A 20,137-nucleotide genomic window follows, 5' to 3' on the forward strand; every position below is an offset into this window, starting at 1 on the left:
GTGCCATGATTTCCAATAAGATAATGACGATGATGATGCTTGAGATGGGTAGACGAGAAGATGATGTTTTTATAAATAGATAATCCAAGGCAATGGAAGATCAATTCTTTGATAACTTAAAAGATTGGGATTAAGAACAAATACACAGACTCATGATGTGAAAAATGTTTTTCTAATTTATTAATCAACTGATAACTTACAAGTCAATTTATAACTACATATTTATTAATTACACTAGATTCCAACATCATATTAACTTTTATTTTTTTACTACCCCTCATTAAATATGAAGATATATGGGGAAAAAGTTTTTTTTTGGCTACATAAACAAGTATTTAATACTGATTGAAATTATCAAAAGGTCTTGCAAAGAATATTCCCTCTGGTCCGATAGATAAGTTTTAAACAACCTAATCACGTTTAATGAAATAGTAGTTAAAATTAGTTCAAAATAATAAATAGATTAGAAATGTATTTTTTTTCTTTCAAATTTGTTCTTATTTATCAAGAGAGTAAATGAGAGAAACAATAAATAAAAAAATGATGAAAAAGAATATATGAGGATAATATTAATAAGAGAGTGAGTACTAAATACAGTCAATTAACAGTAAAATAAAGGGAAAAAAGTAATAAATGTTCAGACAAATTCAAAAATAAAGATTATATTTTGGACCAAACTCCTCTTCAAAAGTGAAGCTTGTATATAAATTGGAGGAAGTACTAGTAATTTTTTTTAAAAATTCTCCTATAATAAGGGGCAAAGGGAATAATGCTTAAAAGCTTTGGTCAAACGTTACAATAAATGACAAATCAACACAATGTCACAAACGGTCATCATGTTTTAAACAAAGTTGGACTAAAAATAACCACACTAACTCCAATGAAAAATAATAATAATCACACCAAGTATGAGTTATTGGAGCACCATCTCCATATTGATTTAGTGTGGTTTGAAAATTGATGTTTCACTTTGAAATGTTTAATGACATAATAATTAAAGAAACTTTCTTCTGGCCAACTGATCTTCAAATAGCTTCTGAAGTTATGCAAATGAAGTTTTATTATGGTTTCAGTGATGAGGTATTAAACAACATCATTAAGTTGGGGCCCAAAAATCATAAAAATTTTCAATACAAAACGCATCATCCTCCTTACTCCTCTAATCTTATTTATAAAACAGAAAAAACATATTTTTTGATTTCATTTATAGGGCACTAAGAGAAATTTTTATATGGATGTATAATTTTATCCATCATATTATTACGTTGATTTATTTATATGAGGTATAATATACTCCTTTAATCATATTTATAGGACAGAGAGAAAAAATATTTTTTTAGTCTTATTTATAGGATATGAGAAAAAATATTATGTGGATGTACAATTTTACCATTCATTTATTATTGTATTGATTTTGTTTATATAAAGTATAATATATATTAAATATGGATAAAGTTGAAAAGTCGTTGAATTTTAAATGAGAGTTAATGAAGTTTAAAGTTTTTCTTTATCTATGTGAAACATGTTAAAAGTAACTTACAAATAGGATCAGAAGAATAAATTAAATAGGGATAAAATTAAAAATTTGTTAAAAAATTTGCTAAATTTTAAATAAGAGTTAATAAAATTTAAAATTTTTCTAATCTGTGTAAAACATATTAGAAATGACTTGTAAACAAAATCAGATGAGCAGTTTATAAGGCTTTCTCTCAGACCATGTCGGTGATCATTAAATTTCTAGTGATATACCTGAAACATGCATCAAAAGCTCGGCTCAAAATGTCTCACGTCTAACAAAGCAAGGCCAGAAAGCAAGATGTTTAGGACATAAACCGACTTACAACTCCTAATATCTCAGAATTTCTCACCTACATATGAGTATCAAACAAAACTTCGTAGTCTCATGGTGTGTTAGTTCTCAAATTCGACATGAAAACATACCTTGGAAACTTTTCTCCGCATCCAATCTTTTCATTAGAAATCCCAACAACAAATACCAAAGAAAACTGGAGTCTTGATGCAAAAGTCATTCAAGGCAACAGGTAAGTTACTGTTGCGCATTTAAAATAAAAACTAGTTGTAATAGACCAAAACATGAGCTTACAAGATGCATTAATGAGAGAATACGGGCTTAATCACTAAATATGAGACAGGTTTGAAATTTATCTAAATAGATTTACAAGGATGATCAGAATCACAAATTCTATACAGGACACTTGGAGTGATCATCTTGTGCTAATAAAAAAACACCCAGATCGATCCAGCTTATATTACAAAAGAACATGCTCTTTACATATCAAACCTTCCCCACAATACAATGTTTTCTTTTCTGCTGTTCCATCATCAAACTATCCACAAAAAATATTAGCATCAAGATGATCACCAGACCAAAACATTTGATATATACATAGCTAACATAACTTCTTGCTTCCATCCAAAACATTCACAAAATTCTCTCTAGTTGTGTCAAGTTCTTGAAAGTGGTGGCACTTAGCTCCTTATATGTACACTTCCTCTGAATGAAGTTCTAAGCAAAAGCAGGGATGCTCGAATTCTGGCGATCCCTGTTAAGGCAATCAAATCCTTCTACTCTAACTGCAGCCGGTGTAGGTCCAAATTTCATTCTAGCACGTCCTCCCTTGCGTGATGCTGAAGACGGAGATGATAATCCTGATGGGGATGAATTTCCCAGTACGGAAGCATTCTTCTCTTCTGCAAACCTCGCATCTTGAACCAATGGATTTGCAGCTCGGACTGGAGGGGACCCACAAAAATATGGTGGTGATGCAGCTGCCTGATTTGCATATTCTTCCCCATGACTCTCCTATTGAAATCAAGAGACTAATTAGCCAATTGACTTACACATCAATAGAAGATTCATAAGAGTAAAAACTAGAATTTTGGAAACTAACCACCTCCGTAACGAGATTCACTCACAAGAGTTCAAGATATCTAAAAGAAAAAACATATCAAACTACTACGCAGTTTGTAGTAGTCAGGATTTACCTTCCTAAGAATAATGTCCAGAAGCTCTGCCCCAGCTTTTGAGTCAGACCCGCCAGTTTGTTGGCTGCACACAAAATCGCAACACAGAACAGATCAGCTTCACAAACGCTTCTGAAACACAATAATTTCATCAAAAACCAAAACATTGACCAAGAATGTTACCTCAAATGCCATCTAAAAGGCCGTATAGGCATATCAGATAACATCCCAACTCGGCGTGGCTTAGGGCAAATGACAGGGTCCTGATCACTGCTAGGAACAGATCCCCTCATCACATCACAGGCTGCAAAGGCGTTCTGCTGAAGACCGTAACAATTCATCTTGAGAAACAATTTCGCTCCACAGTAGAACGCCTAGGCACAGGAATAACAAAATATTTTAGGGAAACGTCTGACGATATAACAAAATTTACCACTTTTGCTCATAGAATGAGATTCAATTAGCCAACAGATCTATTCGTGGAGCCAGATGACATCATTCAATCAACATGAAAATGAGATCTAGAGATCAGACGAAGAAACCCCAAACCATTTTCTTAACCAATTTTCCCGAAGGCAATGATTAAAAAACGTACATGTCAACACCAGATCTGAATTCTAGGCCTGGAAAAAACTTCAAATTTGTTTACAAGTCACGCAAAACCAAAAATAATAATAATAAAACCTAGCCAATTTTTACGCCGCCAAGCTAGAAACCTGATCCCGAGAATAAACCCAACTACAGAATTAAGGGGAGGTTATAGCATAGATCTTGGATTAAGTACACTGAAAAACAGAAACAAGGTACAGCGAGAATTTCAGCAGATCTGGCCAAGAGGACCGCTTTTTTCAAACATCTTTACCACGTTAAGAACATGAAACGCATCAGATCTAAAACGAAGATCTTCAAAACAAGAAGAAAAATCAGAGAGAGAAGGAAACCAGAAGAAGTACAGTAGTTAGAAGATCGATGAAGAAGTACCTCGTTGGAAACTCCACAAAGAAAAACTCAGCAGAGCTGAAAGCCACAAGGAGAACAGATGTAAGGGAGCTGGATCTAATTTATAGGGCTGAAAGAAACGATGTTTTAGGGTAATTTGGCCTCGGCAGATCACTGTACGACGTCGTTCTCAAGTTCGATATTCTTGACGCCACACGTGGCCCATTGTTTTTAGGGGCCAAGGAAGAATAATTTAGATCCTACGTTATACCTATAGAAATCATACAATAGCAAAAAGGGTGGTAAGCTATAGATTTTTGTGTAAGCATTTCTAGAAATAATTCATAATATTTCAGAATTATTTCAAATAATATGAGATTTCATATTGGAATTAGTAATTGATGATTATGGAAATAAGAATCGCAATTAATTACGAAAATCATCTTACTGTAGAATACGTTGACCAAATTGTAATGATGAACGCTTAATTGACTATTGACTATTACAAGAAAGAAAATTGTTCATGAAAATCATTCAAAAACATTGCTAAAAAGATATGGTTATTGTAATAAAAAAAGATACTTCTCCAGTTTTTAATGTAAAATTTAATTAAAGAGTTATTGTTAATCCTACATGTAAGACTTATTATATATATTTATTATTATTTTTTTTCAAATTAACCTATTGATATTTCTTCAATAATAATCAAATAGGAGAGGAAGGAAGAGAATTAAGAAAAATGTTTGAAATGTTTTAAAAAAAAGCATAATATATTAACTAATTTAACTAATATTCTTAATCTATTTAAATTAATTAATTTGATCTTATATTAAAAACTAGAAGAGTACTTAAAGTACTTGAGTAGCCATTACTTAGCTAGTTCAAAGCCAACTAACTAAGCCAATTTGTTATAACTAGTAATTTGGTGCTAAATGAACTACCGGTCCATTTCAAATGGTTTATAAATTACTTTTCAATCGTAATTTATAAAATATGAAATAAATATATTAAAAAGATTTTATCTCAACTTACACACATATACTTATAAATGGTTTTGAACGTGATACCAAACAGCATCTATGTAAACCCTAATATTGTAATAATTCTCGATGAGTTGTGTAAAATCTTATATGTAACGGTCTAAGTTATCCATAAATTATATTCTTGCATGTTATCTTAGATATTTATGGAGATCGTTAGAGAATTGATTCCTCCCTTATCTTAAGGAAGAGTTCCAAAGTGGTGAGTATATAAGCAACAAAAGTTGGATTTTGTTGTTAAACTAATTTAGGGTTAACACCCCTTTGGCCGCCTCCTTCATTTGTAATCGATAGCGAATTAGCTGTTATAATGTTGAGATGCAAGGTGGGTTTTTCAGCTCTCTTTTTAGTTTTAGTTACCATTTTTATCTTGTAGGTTTTTTGCCCCAAGGAGCTTTGCTTTGTTTTTATTTGGGTCATGTTTTTAGTGTTTTGTAAATTGCAAACACCTTTTCTTTTAACAATGCTATGGTTTGTTGAGCCAAAGACATATAAAACATTTTCCAAACCATATAATATGGGGAGATGAATATCTAATTTTAAATTTCTAATTACATTTTATTTTATGTCCAGGAAAAAATACTTTTTATCCCTATGTGAAGATGTGTCGCGGAAAAATTAATTTATTTTTCAAAACCAATGCCAAAAACAGTCCAAATTTTCACAAAATTAGTCAAAATAATGATCAATCAAGAAGTAGCCAGACCAACTTAGGTTTTGAAAAAGTTAAAAAAAAAAATCAGTTGAAGTATTGCTTCAAATATTTAGGTTTCTCAATTGAAACTCCATCAATTAAGCACTAATTATAAGATATTAATTATTAGATTATGATTTAATAGTGTTAAGGGAAAGTTATAATTTCTTAAAGAGTTAACATTATCTTTAGTCCCTAAAATTTAATCTTATTCTGGTTTTGATCTTTAAAATTTGAATTTATTTTAGTTTACCTAACGATTTTTGTTATCAACATAATATTTTTGATCCCTGAAACCTCTTGAGAACTAAAACAAGGTTTCAATGACTAAAACCATGAGTTTTAAATTTTAAAAATTAAAATTAAAATGAAGTCAAATTTTAAATAATAAAAATAATATTAATCCTTTTTTAAAGGAAATAAGTAAGTAAAGATATTTATTTTAACACATTTAAATCACTAATAGTTAATTATCCCTTAATCGAGACTCAATTAGGAGGGCTCGATTTTTTTTTTTAGGCCAAATAAGAGAGCTCAGTCAAGGGGATCCGAACCCATTGATTCAAATTGGTTTGAACTTTTCTAATTTTTTAAATAACTTTTTTTTTAGTTATTCATACAAAATAACATATCTTTTTCGGGATAACACATAACTCCTTTTCTTCATATAGTTTCATATTAGTAATAATTAGTTATATAGCATTTTAATGTATGAAATTAAAAATATATTAATATTATTCTCATAGGTTTAATAAAGAAAATCGGTGAATCTTAAATCAGTATGTAAGTATGTTGACTAATTCAATTATCACTGGAATTTTAGAAAGAAAAACTTGTTCTACCATATTTAATACATATGACATAAATGTTGGCGTAAGAATCCCCTCAAATGATATTCCTCTCTTAATTTAGATTAATTTAAAGGCAACTTTTGTAGTTTTATCCCAATTTCAGCTTGCAAAATACATTTTAATTTATGAAAATTTCAGTTTTCGAAACACACTAGTATAAGCTAGTATGAAATTTCATATCCAAAAAGCATATGACTCTATTGGTTTTTTGGTATTGGGTTAAGGTGCACTTAACATCCTAAAAGTACATTTTTAGTTGCATTCGGTGTTCTAAAGCTATTTATGGTGTAATTTTACCGTTAAAGTAATTGAATTGGTGCAATCTATAACTACTAGTTAATAATTTTAAGAATAAAATGGCACTACAAATAACTTTAAGGCATTAAATATACTTGAGAAATTATTTTAGAGTGTTAGGTGCAACTTAACCATTTGATATTCCAAATGTCTTTAAATATATAGTAGCACACAAACTAAGAAGCTTGTCTTTGTTTGAATTTTTTTTTTGTTCTTTTCAAGTCTACCCATTATTAAATTGGTGTATTTTTGGGAAAAAACCATTTATTATGGAATGGGAGGAAAATTAATTAAATAGAAAATATCATATAATTCTAAATTCTACATGATAAAAATGTACATAATCTTAGAAAAAAAAATATCAACCATGCTTAGGGACAAAAGAAAGTAAAATAAATATTTGATTCGTAGATTCCCCTAGAGGAAAAAAAATCTTTTAAAAGCTCGATTGGGGTCTAAATTTTAGAAAATTGAATTAAGAAAATGTAATTATTTTTCCCAAAAAAAAAGACAAAACTTAATTTTTAAAAATAATTAAAAATAATACTAAAATATTGACGTAAAGAAGTTGATGACATGGACAATGTAACAGCTGTAGAGATTCTTTGGTCGGATATTTAAATTTTTAAAATAACAAATTGTCAAAGTTACTATAAAGCATAAGCATGAGAATATTTTATTTAATTAAAAATCAATTATTATAATTGCCGGTGGCGAATTTGTCCATTTGTCCAAAAGAGAAAACAGGAGGCAGCAACAAAAGAGAAATATAGACGACAGTCTGAGCTGTAAGATCACAAACTAACATAATATAATATAATAAATTAATAATTAAAGGATCTAACTGAAGAAAAAGTTGAGACAGGAAAAGGAAAATGGAGCAAGCAAGATTCAAATTCAGTTATGAGTCACCGAGCTGGCTTCCACCTATCTCACAAATCTCTTTGACTTTCTTGTCAAAGCAAAGGGCTAATTTTCCGGGAATATTAGTTGCATCGGGAAATTCTCCCTTGATTTATGAATATGATTGCTGAGGATCCTTTGGGGCTTAGAGCCTTGGACTGCCTTTTAACTTTAAATTAAAATATGGGGTCAAGCATGTCTCTCCGCGCCTTCCATTCATTCATTAATGTTTTTAAAGAGACTTAATTTGACAGTTTCTATAATTATACCTGATTTTTAAAAGGGAAAATAACATTGAGGTCCCATGCAACACAAAATACTATAAAAAGGTCCCAGGAAATTTGGTAATGATTCTGAAGTCTCAAAAGGACTTGAGTGCAATTTGCTGAATTGTAAAAAGACGCCTCTGCCCTTGGTGAGATGCATCTAAACTAACTCAAAGCTGCCCTGTTTTTCAGTCTGAAAATCAGCACCTATACGCAGGAAACAAGAGAGAAAAAGCCCAAACTTTATTCTGCTTCTTCCCCCACTCCCATCTGAAAATCTCATCTACTCTATTAATGTTAATCATTGGCAAAAATTGCTTATGTTTTTGGTTTGGTGTTTGTTTGGTCATTCAAGTTGGGGTTTTATTATAGGTGGGTAGGGTGATTATGGGTGTTCTGTTTCTTTGTATAATGTGGGTGGATTGAAGGTAGGCTTGCTCTGTCTGGGCATGGTTCAGGGGGAATTGATGAGAAAAATGAAGGTTGGTGTGATTAGAAACCCTTACTGCGAAATAGGAAAATATGTTGTCAATAGGGCTGCGACAGTTGTCAATATAGCTCATTGACTTGTCAATAATGACAGCATTGTACAGATTTACATTAACTGATTTTTTTAAATTTTTTACACAAAGGCCATAACCTTCTGTACCCTTGACTCATTAGTAGAGGTCACAAAAAAAGGAAGAAGATACAACAAAGAAGAGTGAGTAGTTACATGAAGCAAAAGAAAACAAAAAAGCCACTTTGATCCTAGACAAATGATGGCAAAAGAATTTTTTTGTAAATAAAAGTGACATAAATTTTTTTTTGTAGATGTCACAACACACACAAATAATTAGTTTAATACTGGATACATGCAACTATATGTTTTTTTTAATGGGGTTATAAAATCGATGTAATTACATGTAAATGAAGTTATAAATAAAAGTTAGCTGTGTATTACATTCTGATGCATAGTTAGTTGTTATTATCCGCACCCTTCATTGTCAATATATGCTTCATCACTTGTCACTCACTGCACCATCAGTTGTCAATTAATGTGCTGATATAAATTTAAAATAAAAATATGATTTTCATTACATAATGTTATACAATATCACTAATTCCTCAAAACTAATCCATTTTTTATAATATGATGTAGAATAGTTATTAAAAGTCAATCATCACTGATATGAAGTCATAAAATCACTTGTCATGAACAATATATTCACTTGTTAATGGTTTTGCTCTGTTCTGATGTTAGTTTAGTAGCAAAGGAATAAAAAGATGAAAGTTAGTGTGGGTAGAAACTCTTAGCACGAAATGGGATATTGTGTTGTCAATCAGGCCGCGATAGTTGTCAATGTGTGCCACAACAGTCGTCAACGTAGCTCCTTGACTTGTTCATGACAGTTGCATGATTCTTGATGTAAGTTTAAATTACTGATGGCGAGTACATTTGGAAAGCATCTATTTTGCTTTGTTCACATAGGGAGAAAGTTTATAAATGATAAAGAAGATGATCTGAGATATGTGGGAGGTAGTGTTAGAACAATAATATAAAGGAGGGCACAAGTTATGAAGAATTGAAGGAAATCATATCATTAATTGTTGGAAAAGAAAGTAACTCATTTCTTTTGAAATTCTCAGTTGTGTATAGTTCAACAGCATCCAGCGTAGAAATTAACAACCTGAGTTATCCAAAATAACAAGTAATATAAAAGGAGTTAATAACAAGTGATATAACAATTTCATAACAAATGAATGTGTAGATATTAATAATTAATATTCAAAATTTTTACAACTGAAGGTGTCATTATTTATAATGTTAAGTGATATTTGCATTAAAATATAATTATTAAGAAGAAGGTGTTACTCAAATTTATGTTCAATTGATAAGAGACAGTGCTTTTATTAACAAGTCACAGTACTCTATTGGCAAGTCACAGTGCCACCATTAACAAGTCATAGTGCCACTACTGTGGCGTTTGACCATATCTGTCGCAGCACTCCCATCTGTCCCAAGGAGTTGCCATTCTGTGTAAGGCACCCCAGTGCCTAATCATATCCGCCGCAGCGCCTAAACCTTTTAAGAAGTTATTCGGTGAATAACAAGTCACAGTGCTACCATTGACAAGTCAGTGTGCCACCATTGATAAGTTATATTGTCACCATTGATAAGTCATACTGCTTTTATTGACAAGTCATAGTGCCACCATTGACATCTTCATTAATAATATATATGACAATATAACCAAAATATAATATGACAGAGTAATTGAAAATATCATATAATACTAAAACAGGTTATGTAACTTGAATTCATATTGCTGACAACTTATATCAGCAAATTAATTGATAAGTCACAATGCTCCGTTGACAAGTTATGACAGGTCTAATAATAATGCAGGGTGCAGATAATGACAACTGAAATGACAGCAGAATCTAACATGCCAAGTTACACTGAAACCATTAACAAGTGAATATGCTGTTCATGACAAGTGATTTTATGACTTCATATCAGTGATGATTGACTTTTAATAACTATTCTACATCATATTATAAAAATGGATTAGTTTTGAGGAATTAGTGATATTGTATGATGTTGTATAACATTATGTAATGAAAATCATATTTTTCTTTTAAATTTATATCAGCACATTAATTGACAACTGATGGTGCAGTGAGTGACAAGTGACGAAGCATATATTGACAATGAAGAGTGCGGATAATAACAACTAACTATGCATCAGAATGTAATACACAGCTAACTTTCATTTACAACTTCATATACATGTAATTACATCGATTTTATAACCCCATTAAAAAAGCATATAGTTGCATGTATCCAGTATTAAACTAATTATTTGTGTGTGTTGTGACATCTACAAAAAAATTTATGTCACTTCTATTTACAAAAAATTCTTTTGCCATCATTTGTCCAGGATCAAAGTGGCTTTTTTTTTCCCTTTTGCCTCATGTAACTACTCACCCTTCTTTGTTGTATCTTCTTCCTTTTTTTGTGACCTCTACCAATGAGTCAAGGGTACAGAAGGTTATGGCCTTTGTGTAAAACATTTAAAAAATCAGTTAATGTAAATCTGTATAATGCTGTCATTATTGACAAATCAAGGAGCTATATTGACAACTGTCGCGGCCCTATTGACAACATATTTTCCTATTTCGCAGTAAGGGTTTCTAATCACACCAACCTTCATCTTTCTCATCAATTCCCCCTGAACCATGCCCAGACAGAGCAAGCCTACCTTCAATCCACCCACATTATACCCAGAAACAGAACACCCATAATCACCCTATCCACCTATAATAAAACCCCAACTTGAATGACCAAACAAACACCAAACCAAAAACACAAGCAATTTTTGCCAATGATTAACATTAATAGAGTAGATGAGATTTTCAGATGGGAGTGGGGGAAGAAGCAGAATAAAGTTTGGGCTTTTTCTCTCTTGTTTCCTGCGTATAGGTGCTGATTTTCAGACTGAAAAACAGGACAGCTTTGAGTTAGTTTAGATGCATCTCACCAAGGGCAGAGGCGTCTTTTTACAATTCAGCAAATTGCACTCAAGTCCCTTTGGGACTTCAGAATCATTACCAAATTTCCTGGGACCTTTTTGTAGTATTTTGTGTTGCATGGGACCTCAATGTCATTTTCCCTTTTTAAAAGGTGTTTGCATAGAATAAAAAATTATGGTTTTAAAAATATTTTTACTATGTACAAAATAAGTATGTGGAGGAGTTTATCAGGGTGTTTAAGTAAAACAAAAATCATAATTTTAAAAATAATTTTACAATATATTAAATAAATATATGATAAAAATTATCTCGATTTATGTGAAAATATTTTAAAAAGTGTTTATGAGATTTGCCAAATACCCCTGTCTCCATTTGAGGAAAAATATTTTTAACAAGCACTTTTTATGATACTCAAATACCACCTAATCAAGTTTGTGAAGTTTTTTTTTCGTTATGATTTTTTTAATCAATTACCTATAACCACGGAAAATCTAAACATACTAGGTTTAGCAATGGAACAACTAGACTGCAAAGTGAGAGAGTTAAGATTCAAATCCAATTTTGTTGGGAAAAAGAAAAGCTAGAGAGAGGAATCTCAATAAAAAGCCTTAATCCAGATTAGGCAATAGACTTGGAAAGTGTTTGGGTAAGAACAAAATCATGGTTTCAGAAGTGCTTTTACGGTATACAAAGTAAATATGTAGAGGAGTTTGACTCGATTTAAAAAAAAAAATGCTTTGAAAAGTGTTTCTAAAGTTTTCTAAATACCCTCTCGATATTAGGCAACAAGACTAGAAATAGCACTAGATACCGAGTGTCTCAAAAGGGTTAGGAAAAACAAAGAACACGATTAAAGTTCACCTTCAAGGTATCAACCAGGGATTTTACCCAAAAGGAATTAGAAATTGAGTCTTTACTATTAGTGATATTTAATGGCCCGCAAATTAAAATATTATTAAAATACGTCAAACAAAAACGCGCGTAATCTGCGCACACACAGAAAAGCGTTATGATTGGATGTATTAAAAAAAAAAAAAAAAGGTGTTCGGGACACGTACCATGTGCATCCTATGCCCCAAGTATTATAACACACCACGCGGTTCACGTTGTAATAATATCTAAATATGTTTTTTGTTGAGAGAAACAAAAGGACGGAAAAATTATTTTAAAAAATATAGTTCAATTGGCAAACACTTAATTGGAATTTTAAAATGTGGATGGATTTATAATATTGTCTTTATTTAAAAAGAAAATATAAAATCACTCTCACTAACTAGTTAGCCGCTAGCGATCAATGTCAAAAGTCTGGTAAGTTATTGGGTCAAAAGTTTGGCTGTCCTGTCAGCAACTTTTTTTTTTATAATATTTATAAAATAATTGAAAACTTTTATAATAATATTCACAATTTAATTGACGTACTGTCTGTCAGGTTTTCAAACTAGGACATTTTCAACATTTGTAACATGATTGATAACTCTTATAACAATATTCACAACTCTACTAATGTTATTAATTTATTATTCAAATGTTTTTTAAATTTTTAAATTGATTTTTTTTAACATTAGTAATGCAATTGACAACTCTTATAATAATATTTATAATTTTTTTAATAGGATTAACTCTATTAAGGCCATTGTAAATAAAATGTCACTGTTCATCATTTTCATCCCTCGTACCACATTCTTGAACCGTATTTGCATTTTCATGCCAGAGAGGTAGAAAGTTTGCGGGACCTTTGGCACAGATGGTGGGACCAGAATTGTTTCCCCCCTTTTTTTTTTTTGTTATTTCTAACCATAAATATCATGCACCGGGGGAAGCAAACTTTTTTCTTTTTTTAAATTTTATTAAGAATTTCCTTTTGAGACTTAGAGAGCAAATAATTTCCACCCCTTCTGATAACTGCGTTTTTTGATATTTAAATTTATGTTTCTCTTCTCATGAAAGTACGGCCACTTACCACTTTAAGTTACAACTTGTTAGTGAGGGAAGCAAACTTTTGTATTCCATATTTTCTAATTAGAACACCTAATTTATTTGAACATAGATAAAAGATAGTTAAATATTGTTGACATCGGTTTTTTGGGAAAAAAATGTTGCTCTCACTTAAATGCCTTAATTTTCTAAGAAAAAGACAATAAAATATCTTGAAAATTGTTAAATGATAAATTAGTACGAGATGAATTTCAAAATATTAATTCATGCCTTTTATACTATTTTAGAATTTTTAAATCTTGTCAAATTATATAGATGCCCTTTATTTTTTTTTAAATATTACCACTTTAGTACCCTTAACCAGTTTTCTAGCCGCCCTTGTTGGTGGTCAACCGCCGAAACTCCGACAACATGTCATCAGAACTTCGTTGACTCTTCTTTCTTATGTATTGGTTACTCTAATATTATGACATACTACTTTCATTTTAAAAATTTGGTGACTACTCCTGTTTAGTTATATACTACTCTAGTTTCATTATTAATTACTTTTATTTCAAAAATTCAAAAAGTACATTAAGTGTTATTAGATATTCAATAACTACCTTTTGTTTAGTTATTTACTATTCTTATGTAGTCAATAATTATACAAAAGTAGTCATTGAAACTTTGAAAATAAAAGTAGTCAATAGTTAAACTAAAATAGTCAATAGCTATATGAAAGTAGTCATTGGGAGTAAGCGTAGTATTGTCATTTTATAATATTTTAAAATTTAAAAAATAATATAAGAATTTTGATTTGAAATATTGAAACTCACCTACCTTAATTTGTTTGTTAACATTTTGAGGGTATTTTAGTGTTTTTTTTTCAACTTTTTTCCAATCATTAAATGCCATCATTAACTCAACTGCAATCAAATGCATCTTTACTATGCAAGAGCAAGACGTAATTGACTAATTGTATTTTAATTATTCCTAGAATATTACTCCTTCTTGTCTATAATATAAGACATTAACTAGAAAAAATTTATGACAAAAAATATAAGACATTATCAAGATAATTAATGTAATTTTTCACCCTCACCCCTATTAAATATAGGACAGAAAGAAGAGAGATGAAAACTAATAAAAAATATAACATCAAAGACAACTTTATTATTTTTTAGAAGTAAGATAGGAAATTCTAGGAAAAATGGTAAAAGAAGACTGCGGAATAGAAAAATTGCACATACGGACTAATTTATAAAAATTATTGTCAAAACCCAAATTATTCTTGTTAAACTCCATACTAATATTGTCATGGGTCTTTATTCGTAATTTTTCTATTACAATGATCTTTTTTGTTATTTTCCCAAAATTCTATCAATTTAGGATAAATTTAATGTCTAAACTTATATTTTTAATATGTAAGAAAAGTTAATCAACTTCTTATATTATGAATCGGAAAGAGTATAAAGTGACTTAGAATTAGATGCCCCACAACCCTAAGTTGAAGAGCTTTGAACCATTTTAAATTTTTTTTTTTGATGTGGAATATCCAATTATTTTCTGGACATACCTCGCTTCAACTGGAAGAATTATGAGAGGCTCAGACAAATTTAGATAATTATGAAGGATAAAATTTTACTACCAACCTATCTCACCTCACCTAAAAGATTATCCTGGACCTATCGCATTCTAACTGGTGGTTGAACTTTCTACCTTTTATGGTCTTGCACAACTCAGGCGTGTCTGGGTATTATGAAAAATACTTTTTAAAAACTTTTTTTTCTCACAAATTGCGATAAATTACTGTACATATTTACCTTATATACTGTAAAAGCATTTTTAAAACTATGGTTTTAATTTATCCAAACATCCTCTCAATCTATATCAGCCTGCCCCAATAAATTCTGCAATTAAAGTGAGTAGGCCTAACAAATTAAATGCTCCAATAAAAAAAATTAGAAAACAATTTAAAACTCCTCACTACTAAACAAAAAAAAACGAAGTTGTCTTTTGTAGCGGTAACGTGAACATTTTGTAAAAATTATGCATCCAACTGACATGAACATGCAATGCTTTGACTGATAGTGACACGCATAATGACATTAGTAGCAATTGTTATTGTATTAGCAGCGGTTTTATATGTAACATCTGCAAAATTATAATGTGAACGGTTGGGGCGGGAGAAATGGTTACGAAATTAGCAGTGGTTCAGTGCTAAAAAACCACTTCTAACGAAAAAAACGATGTGACCATTGTAAAATCACATGTTTGTAGCAATTCTAAATGAATTGTTGCAAATTCATTTGCTTTTGTAGCGATTTTCACGAACCACTGCAAACTTGACTCATTGTGGCATACTAACAGCAATTTGTAGTGGTTCTACCAAATAACTGCTACAAATAACTGTCAAAAACTGTTACAAAATACTTTATTACGCCTATTTTAGTAATGATTTAAATAATAGCTATAAACGCATTTGTACATTAAAAAACCACCACAAGCGCATCAAAATAACTGTTACATATGTCTGTTTTTTTTTTGGTAATGCAATAATTTTAGAAAAAATTCTAGATAAAGTTCTTCAAATATACATAATTTTAGATTGGGTTCTGGAATTGTGTAAATGACAGAAAGGATCAATGACCTAATCTGTCATTTGTAAAATCAAGAGGAATCGACAATTTTGTCCTCATTTGTATTTATTTATTACAATAATTTAAGAAATCATTATAAGGATTTAGATATTACCTAAATTCATGTAGAGAATAACTACTTATTTTTTCAGAGTCAGGAATGCCCCATGAGAAGGTATCTTGTTATTAACTACAACTAATCATGTAATCACTAGAACAGTGTAAGCGTTACTTAGATTCGTTTAGAGAATAACTACTCACTTTTGCCTTCATTTGTATTCATTCACTATAATAATTCAAGGAATCACTATAAGGGTTTAGGCATTACCTAAATTCGTGTAGAGAATAACTACTTATTTTTTCGTAGTCAGGAATGCTCTATGAGAATATGCCTTGTTATTAACTACAACTAATCATATAATCACTAGAACAGTATAAGCGTTATCTAGATTCGTTTAGAGAATAACTACTCATTTTTACTTAATCAGGACAAAATTGTTAATTTCTCTTAATTTTAAAAATGACAGATTGGGTCATTGACTCTTTTTGTCATTTACACAATTCCAGAACCTAATATGGAATTGTGTATATTCGAAGGGTTTTATCTAGGATTTTCCCATAATTTTATGCTAGGAATTAAATTAATTTTCAATTTTTAATAACATGATGATGCTGCACGCATTGGGAGCTATTGAATTAATTTGAATGCACAATATTGGGACTCGCTGAGGGAACTGAAAATCCAATGACATCCAATTAGCTGGAAGACAGGATTAAGAGAACCCCTCATTTGGCATCCATCAGGCATCATCAACAACAACGTCCACGATGAGGAGGAGAAATCACTCCGAACAACCGTCAGTTCAACCTTACGCAACACATGACAAGTTTGTTCCGTATCATGTGGCCTACCTACTTCCATTGCATGTTTATTTAATGAGTTAGATTCTCTCTTCAAAGCATAGCAGCAAACTTTTGAAGAGTGATTTGTTCTATTTCTCTAGTTCTTGCATTGAATTCGACTCCTACTTCTTCTCTTCATAATCTTGTATGGACATGTTAATGGTTCAATTTTTTATAAACTTCATTTTTCAAACATGTTTCAGTACTTTCACATCTTTCCTATCCCTTTCAATGCTTCTTCAAATAACTGGAATACCGTTTTATTTGCTTTTCTGTGTACCAGCCATAAATTTGAACCCAAATATTCCATCTTATTTGAGGTTTATTTCCTTTGCTTTCCATATTCCAATAGGGCAATGAAACCTTAGTGTTAGCAAAATGCTACTTACAACTATAAACATCTCAGCTGAAACATCACATGCACAGCAATCCAAACTCGATGGCACTTTAAAAGCAGGCTACAAACGTTGCAGGGGCCAAGGGCGTCTCCATCTCAGGGCTTCTACTGGAAACCTGAAATCCATAAACTGCAAGATTGATTCTCGAATGAATCTTCTTCCCCATGAAGATGAAGTTCCAGGGCCCTATAGTCCATCATAAAAAACCACAGAGGAACAGAAAATATGACATGGCTGCATCTTGCAGGACACATTTTGACAGGCTTCGATCGATATCCCTCTCTTCCCAGGCAAGCCATGGAAAACCAGAGTACCCATTTTGTTCACTGAAAACCGATAGCAAATTATTTCACTGGAAAACCACCCTCCATGCCATGCCCTATTCTGTTGAAAGAAAGCTGTAGAATTAGGAGTTTAAACATTCATACTGACAACTCAAATGATCTCATCATCTCAATGGATTAAGTGCATGTTAGGCTTACATGCAAGATAAACATTTCCATGGGTAATACTCAATGAAAGAATCTCTTGCGACATCTAGCAGATCCAAGCTCCTCATACTCAGACTTGGTCACGCACATAGCTTCAAAATCTGGACTTGATGCCAACAATGATCCTCCACGCCAAACACCTAATATGGGACTGTAGAAGAAAAACAAGTTGACATGAAAATTAACAAAGACAAAACAGAACATTTCAAGAAAGATACTTACTCTTGTTGTTGAGTTATCTTCACATGGTAGTCATCAGGAACTAGAGGCCGCAGCTCCATCTCTCTGCAATTCAATTAGTATCAGTTATCTAAGTTTGAATGCCACGTTATTTATAAAAGAAGGCTATGGAGCCTAAGGAGGACAAAAATCGGAAGTACTGAATGCAAGGACTCAGGAAAAGAACCTACAATCTCTCAGCAAATTGAGGAAATAAGGTGCTTCCGCCAGTTAAAATGATGCTGACAAGAAATACAACTGGTGTTAAGAAAGAAATAAACTAACTACCCAGGAGGTATGAATGAAGCTGCAGTAACCTGCAAATAGTTCCATCAAATTCGAATACTCTGAAAGAATTACCTCTCATAGAGTACAGGGTGGAGTTGTGGATGGCAGCAGTTAATAGCTCGTACAATGCACTCTGCTATTCCAGCCTCATTCATTCCTGCAAAGCGGAGGAAACACAAGTAATAGGCAAAGGAAACTAGACTAAGATACTATCTATCCTTAAGTAGCACTAATTGCCAATAACGCCTCAATGTTCAATGGTTTCTTCATTCTTGTGTTGAAAGTATAATGCCATATAAACACAAGTTTAGCAAAAACAAAACATTTCCTCATTAGATACTTTTAAGCAAGAGGGCAAGCAGGTTGAACAGTGTTTGAAAATAAAAAGAATTGAAAATAAAACTAAACGATACTAATCTAAGTCATTTACAGCCCTTTGATAAGGTCATAATTAATAAATTTCTTCAAGAGACTAAACTGACAGCAGATCACATTTCATTAGTGAGTAGTACTGGAACTATACAGACCTAAATCAGCAGGATGGAAGATCATTTCTGGGACAAGAAAGCGTTCATTTGTCAAGTCAAACTCCTGAAGTAGACAAATTGAATACAAGAAATTAAATTCAGTTGAGATAAATGAACATTAAACGTCAAGTAAAATGATGAGACCCACATTTTTGGTCAAATCAACTCTCCTTCTTTCCTCAGGCTTTTCAGTCATTTCTGGATGATTCATATCCTCCTTTTTTTCTTTTGGAGGCAAAGGAGAATCATCAGCCAGAGTAAGATATCTGTGTACTTGATCTGGATATTTAACAAAGCCTTTTGTGTGTGTAACACCATCCGGAAGCACATATGTGCATCTAAAGAGATTTTCTTTTCCAGGTTTCCTACAGGCACAAAAGGGCAAATGAGAATCATTCTATGACATGATTGTATTACGTAACATGCAAAGTAGACACAATTTACATAGCATAAAAAAATCACATAATACAAACATATTGACAATGGTTTGGAATTATAAAACTGATAACAATGCAACAAGCCACAAGCACTAGAAGAGATCCAAGGAGTGTATGGACATCCAATGAGAAGTACACAGATTATCCACTGGATTAAAGCAGCAAGATTTTAAAGCAATACTAAGTTGAACCATTTTCAAGTGTGAGGTAAAAATAATGTTCAGCAACAGGAAAAAAAACAAGTGGATAACCTTTAATTACCTTGCAATCTGGAGATCCCGGGGAACATCAAGGGAAACAAAGCAGAGCTTCTCCTTAACATCATCCATAATAAAAGTTTCCTCCATGACATTAACAGCCCTAAAAGAAACCAACTCCTTCAGATAATTGGTCAATGCTTTGCCACCCAAATCGATTCTCTTCACAGCATAATTCAACGTGAAGTTCTGAAACACCGGTGAGGCGTGTGTGAACGAAAAACCCGCAATCCACAACAAGGCTGCACTGCGCTCTAGAGACAAGACCTTCAGGCCTACGACTTGCCTCATAGAGATGAACCAAAGAGGGTGAGTCAGCCACTAAAGAGACTTAAAGTTGAAATCCTCAAAGACAAGCTCATCCATTGATCGCTGAATGGAAGGAAGGGGCGAAGAGGGGCTCAGTGAGGAGGAGTGAAGAGTTTGATGGGTTTATGTGGAGGATGGAAGAGAAGAGGTGACCATATCTCTCGTTGAAGTTCAGGATTTATCATATACCCTCTGTCCATGGGCCGTCGAACTGCAGCCGAGGTGAGGTCCACTTCACGAATGAGGATGGTTCCATAGAGGAGG

The 20,137-nt window shown here is 32.0% G+C and overlaps 1 protein-coding gene and 1 pseudogene across 2 annotated transcripts; both read right to left on the minus strand.

The window, feature by feature from the left end:
• Window positions 1-2,112: 2,112 nt before the first annotated feature.
• Window positions 2,113-4,026, minus strand: LOC114739293 (uncharacterized). 2 transcript variants are annotated; one of them, XM_028927344.1, is made up of 4 exons: window positions 3,967-4,026; window positions 3,169-3,359; window positions 3,007-3,070; window positions 2,113-2,824 (listed from the first exon to the last, which is right to left on the minus strand). In XM_028927344.1, exons 2-4 carry the CDS (start codon window positions 3,324-3,326, stop codon window positions 2,528-2,530), a joined length of 519 nt encoding a protein of 172 aa, XP_028783177.1. In that variant the 5' UTR covers window positions 3,327-3,359; window positions 3,967-4,026; the 3' UTR covers window positions 2,113-2,527. The 2 variants fall into 2 exon arrangements, with proteins under 2 accessions (XP_028783177.1, XP_028783178.1); XM_028927345.1 differs by lacking the exon at window positions 3,967-4,026 and having other exon boundaries at window positions 3,169-3,391.
• A 13,526-nt stretch (window positions 4,027-17,552) lies between these two features.
• Window positions 17,553-20,130, minus strand: LOC114739294 (actin-related protein 6-like; annotated as a pseudogene).
• Window positions 20,131-20,137: the final 7 nt, after the last annotated feature.

The sequence above is a fragment of the Neltuma alba genome, unplaced genomic scaffold, assembly GCF_004799145.2.
Source record: "Neltuma alba isolate B1F8T4 unplaced genomic scaffold, ASM479914v2 tig00013863_pilon, whole genome shotgun sequence".
NCBI classification, from domain to species: Eukaryota; Viridiplantae; Streptophyta; class Magnoliopsida; order Fabales; family Fabaceae; genus Neltuma; species Neltuma alba.

Coding starts and splice junctions, on each gene's coding strand:
- LOC114739293 (XM_028927344.1), bottom strand. CDS start 3,326: ATGAATTGTTACGGTCTTCAGCAGAACGCCTTTGCAGCCTGTGATGTG. Junction 3,071..3,168: donor CCTTTTAGATGGCATTTGAG/GTAACATTCTTG, acceptor TTTTGTGTGCAG/CCAACAAACTGGCGGGTCTG. Junction 2,825..3,006: donor TGGACATTATTCTTAGGAAG/GTAAATCCTGAC, acceptor TGATTTCAATAG/GAGAGTCATGGGGAAGAATA.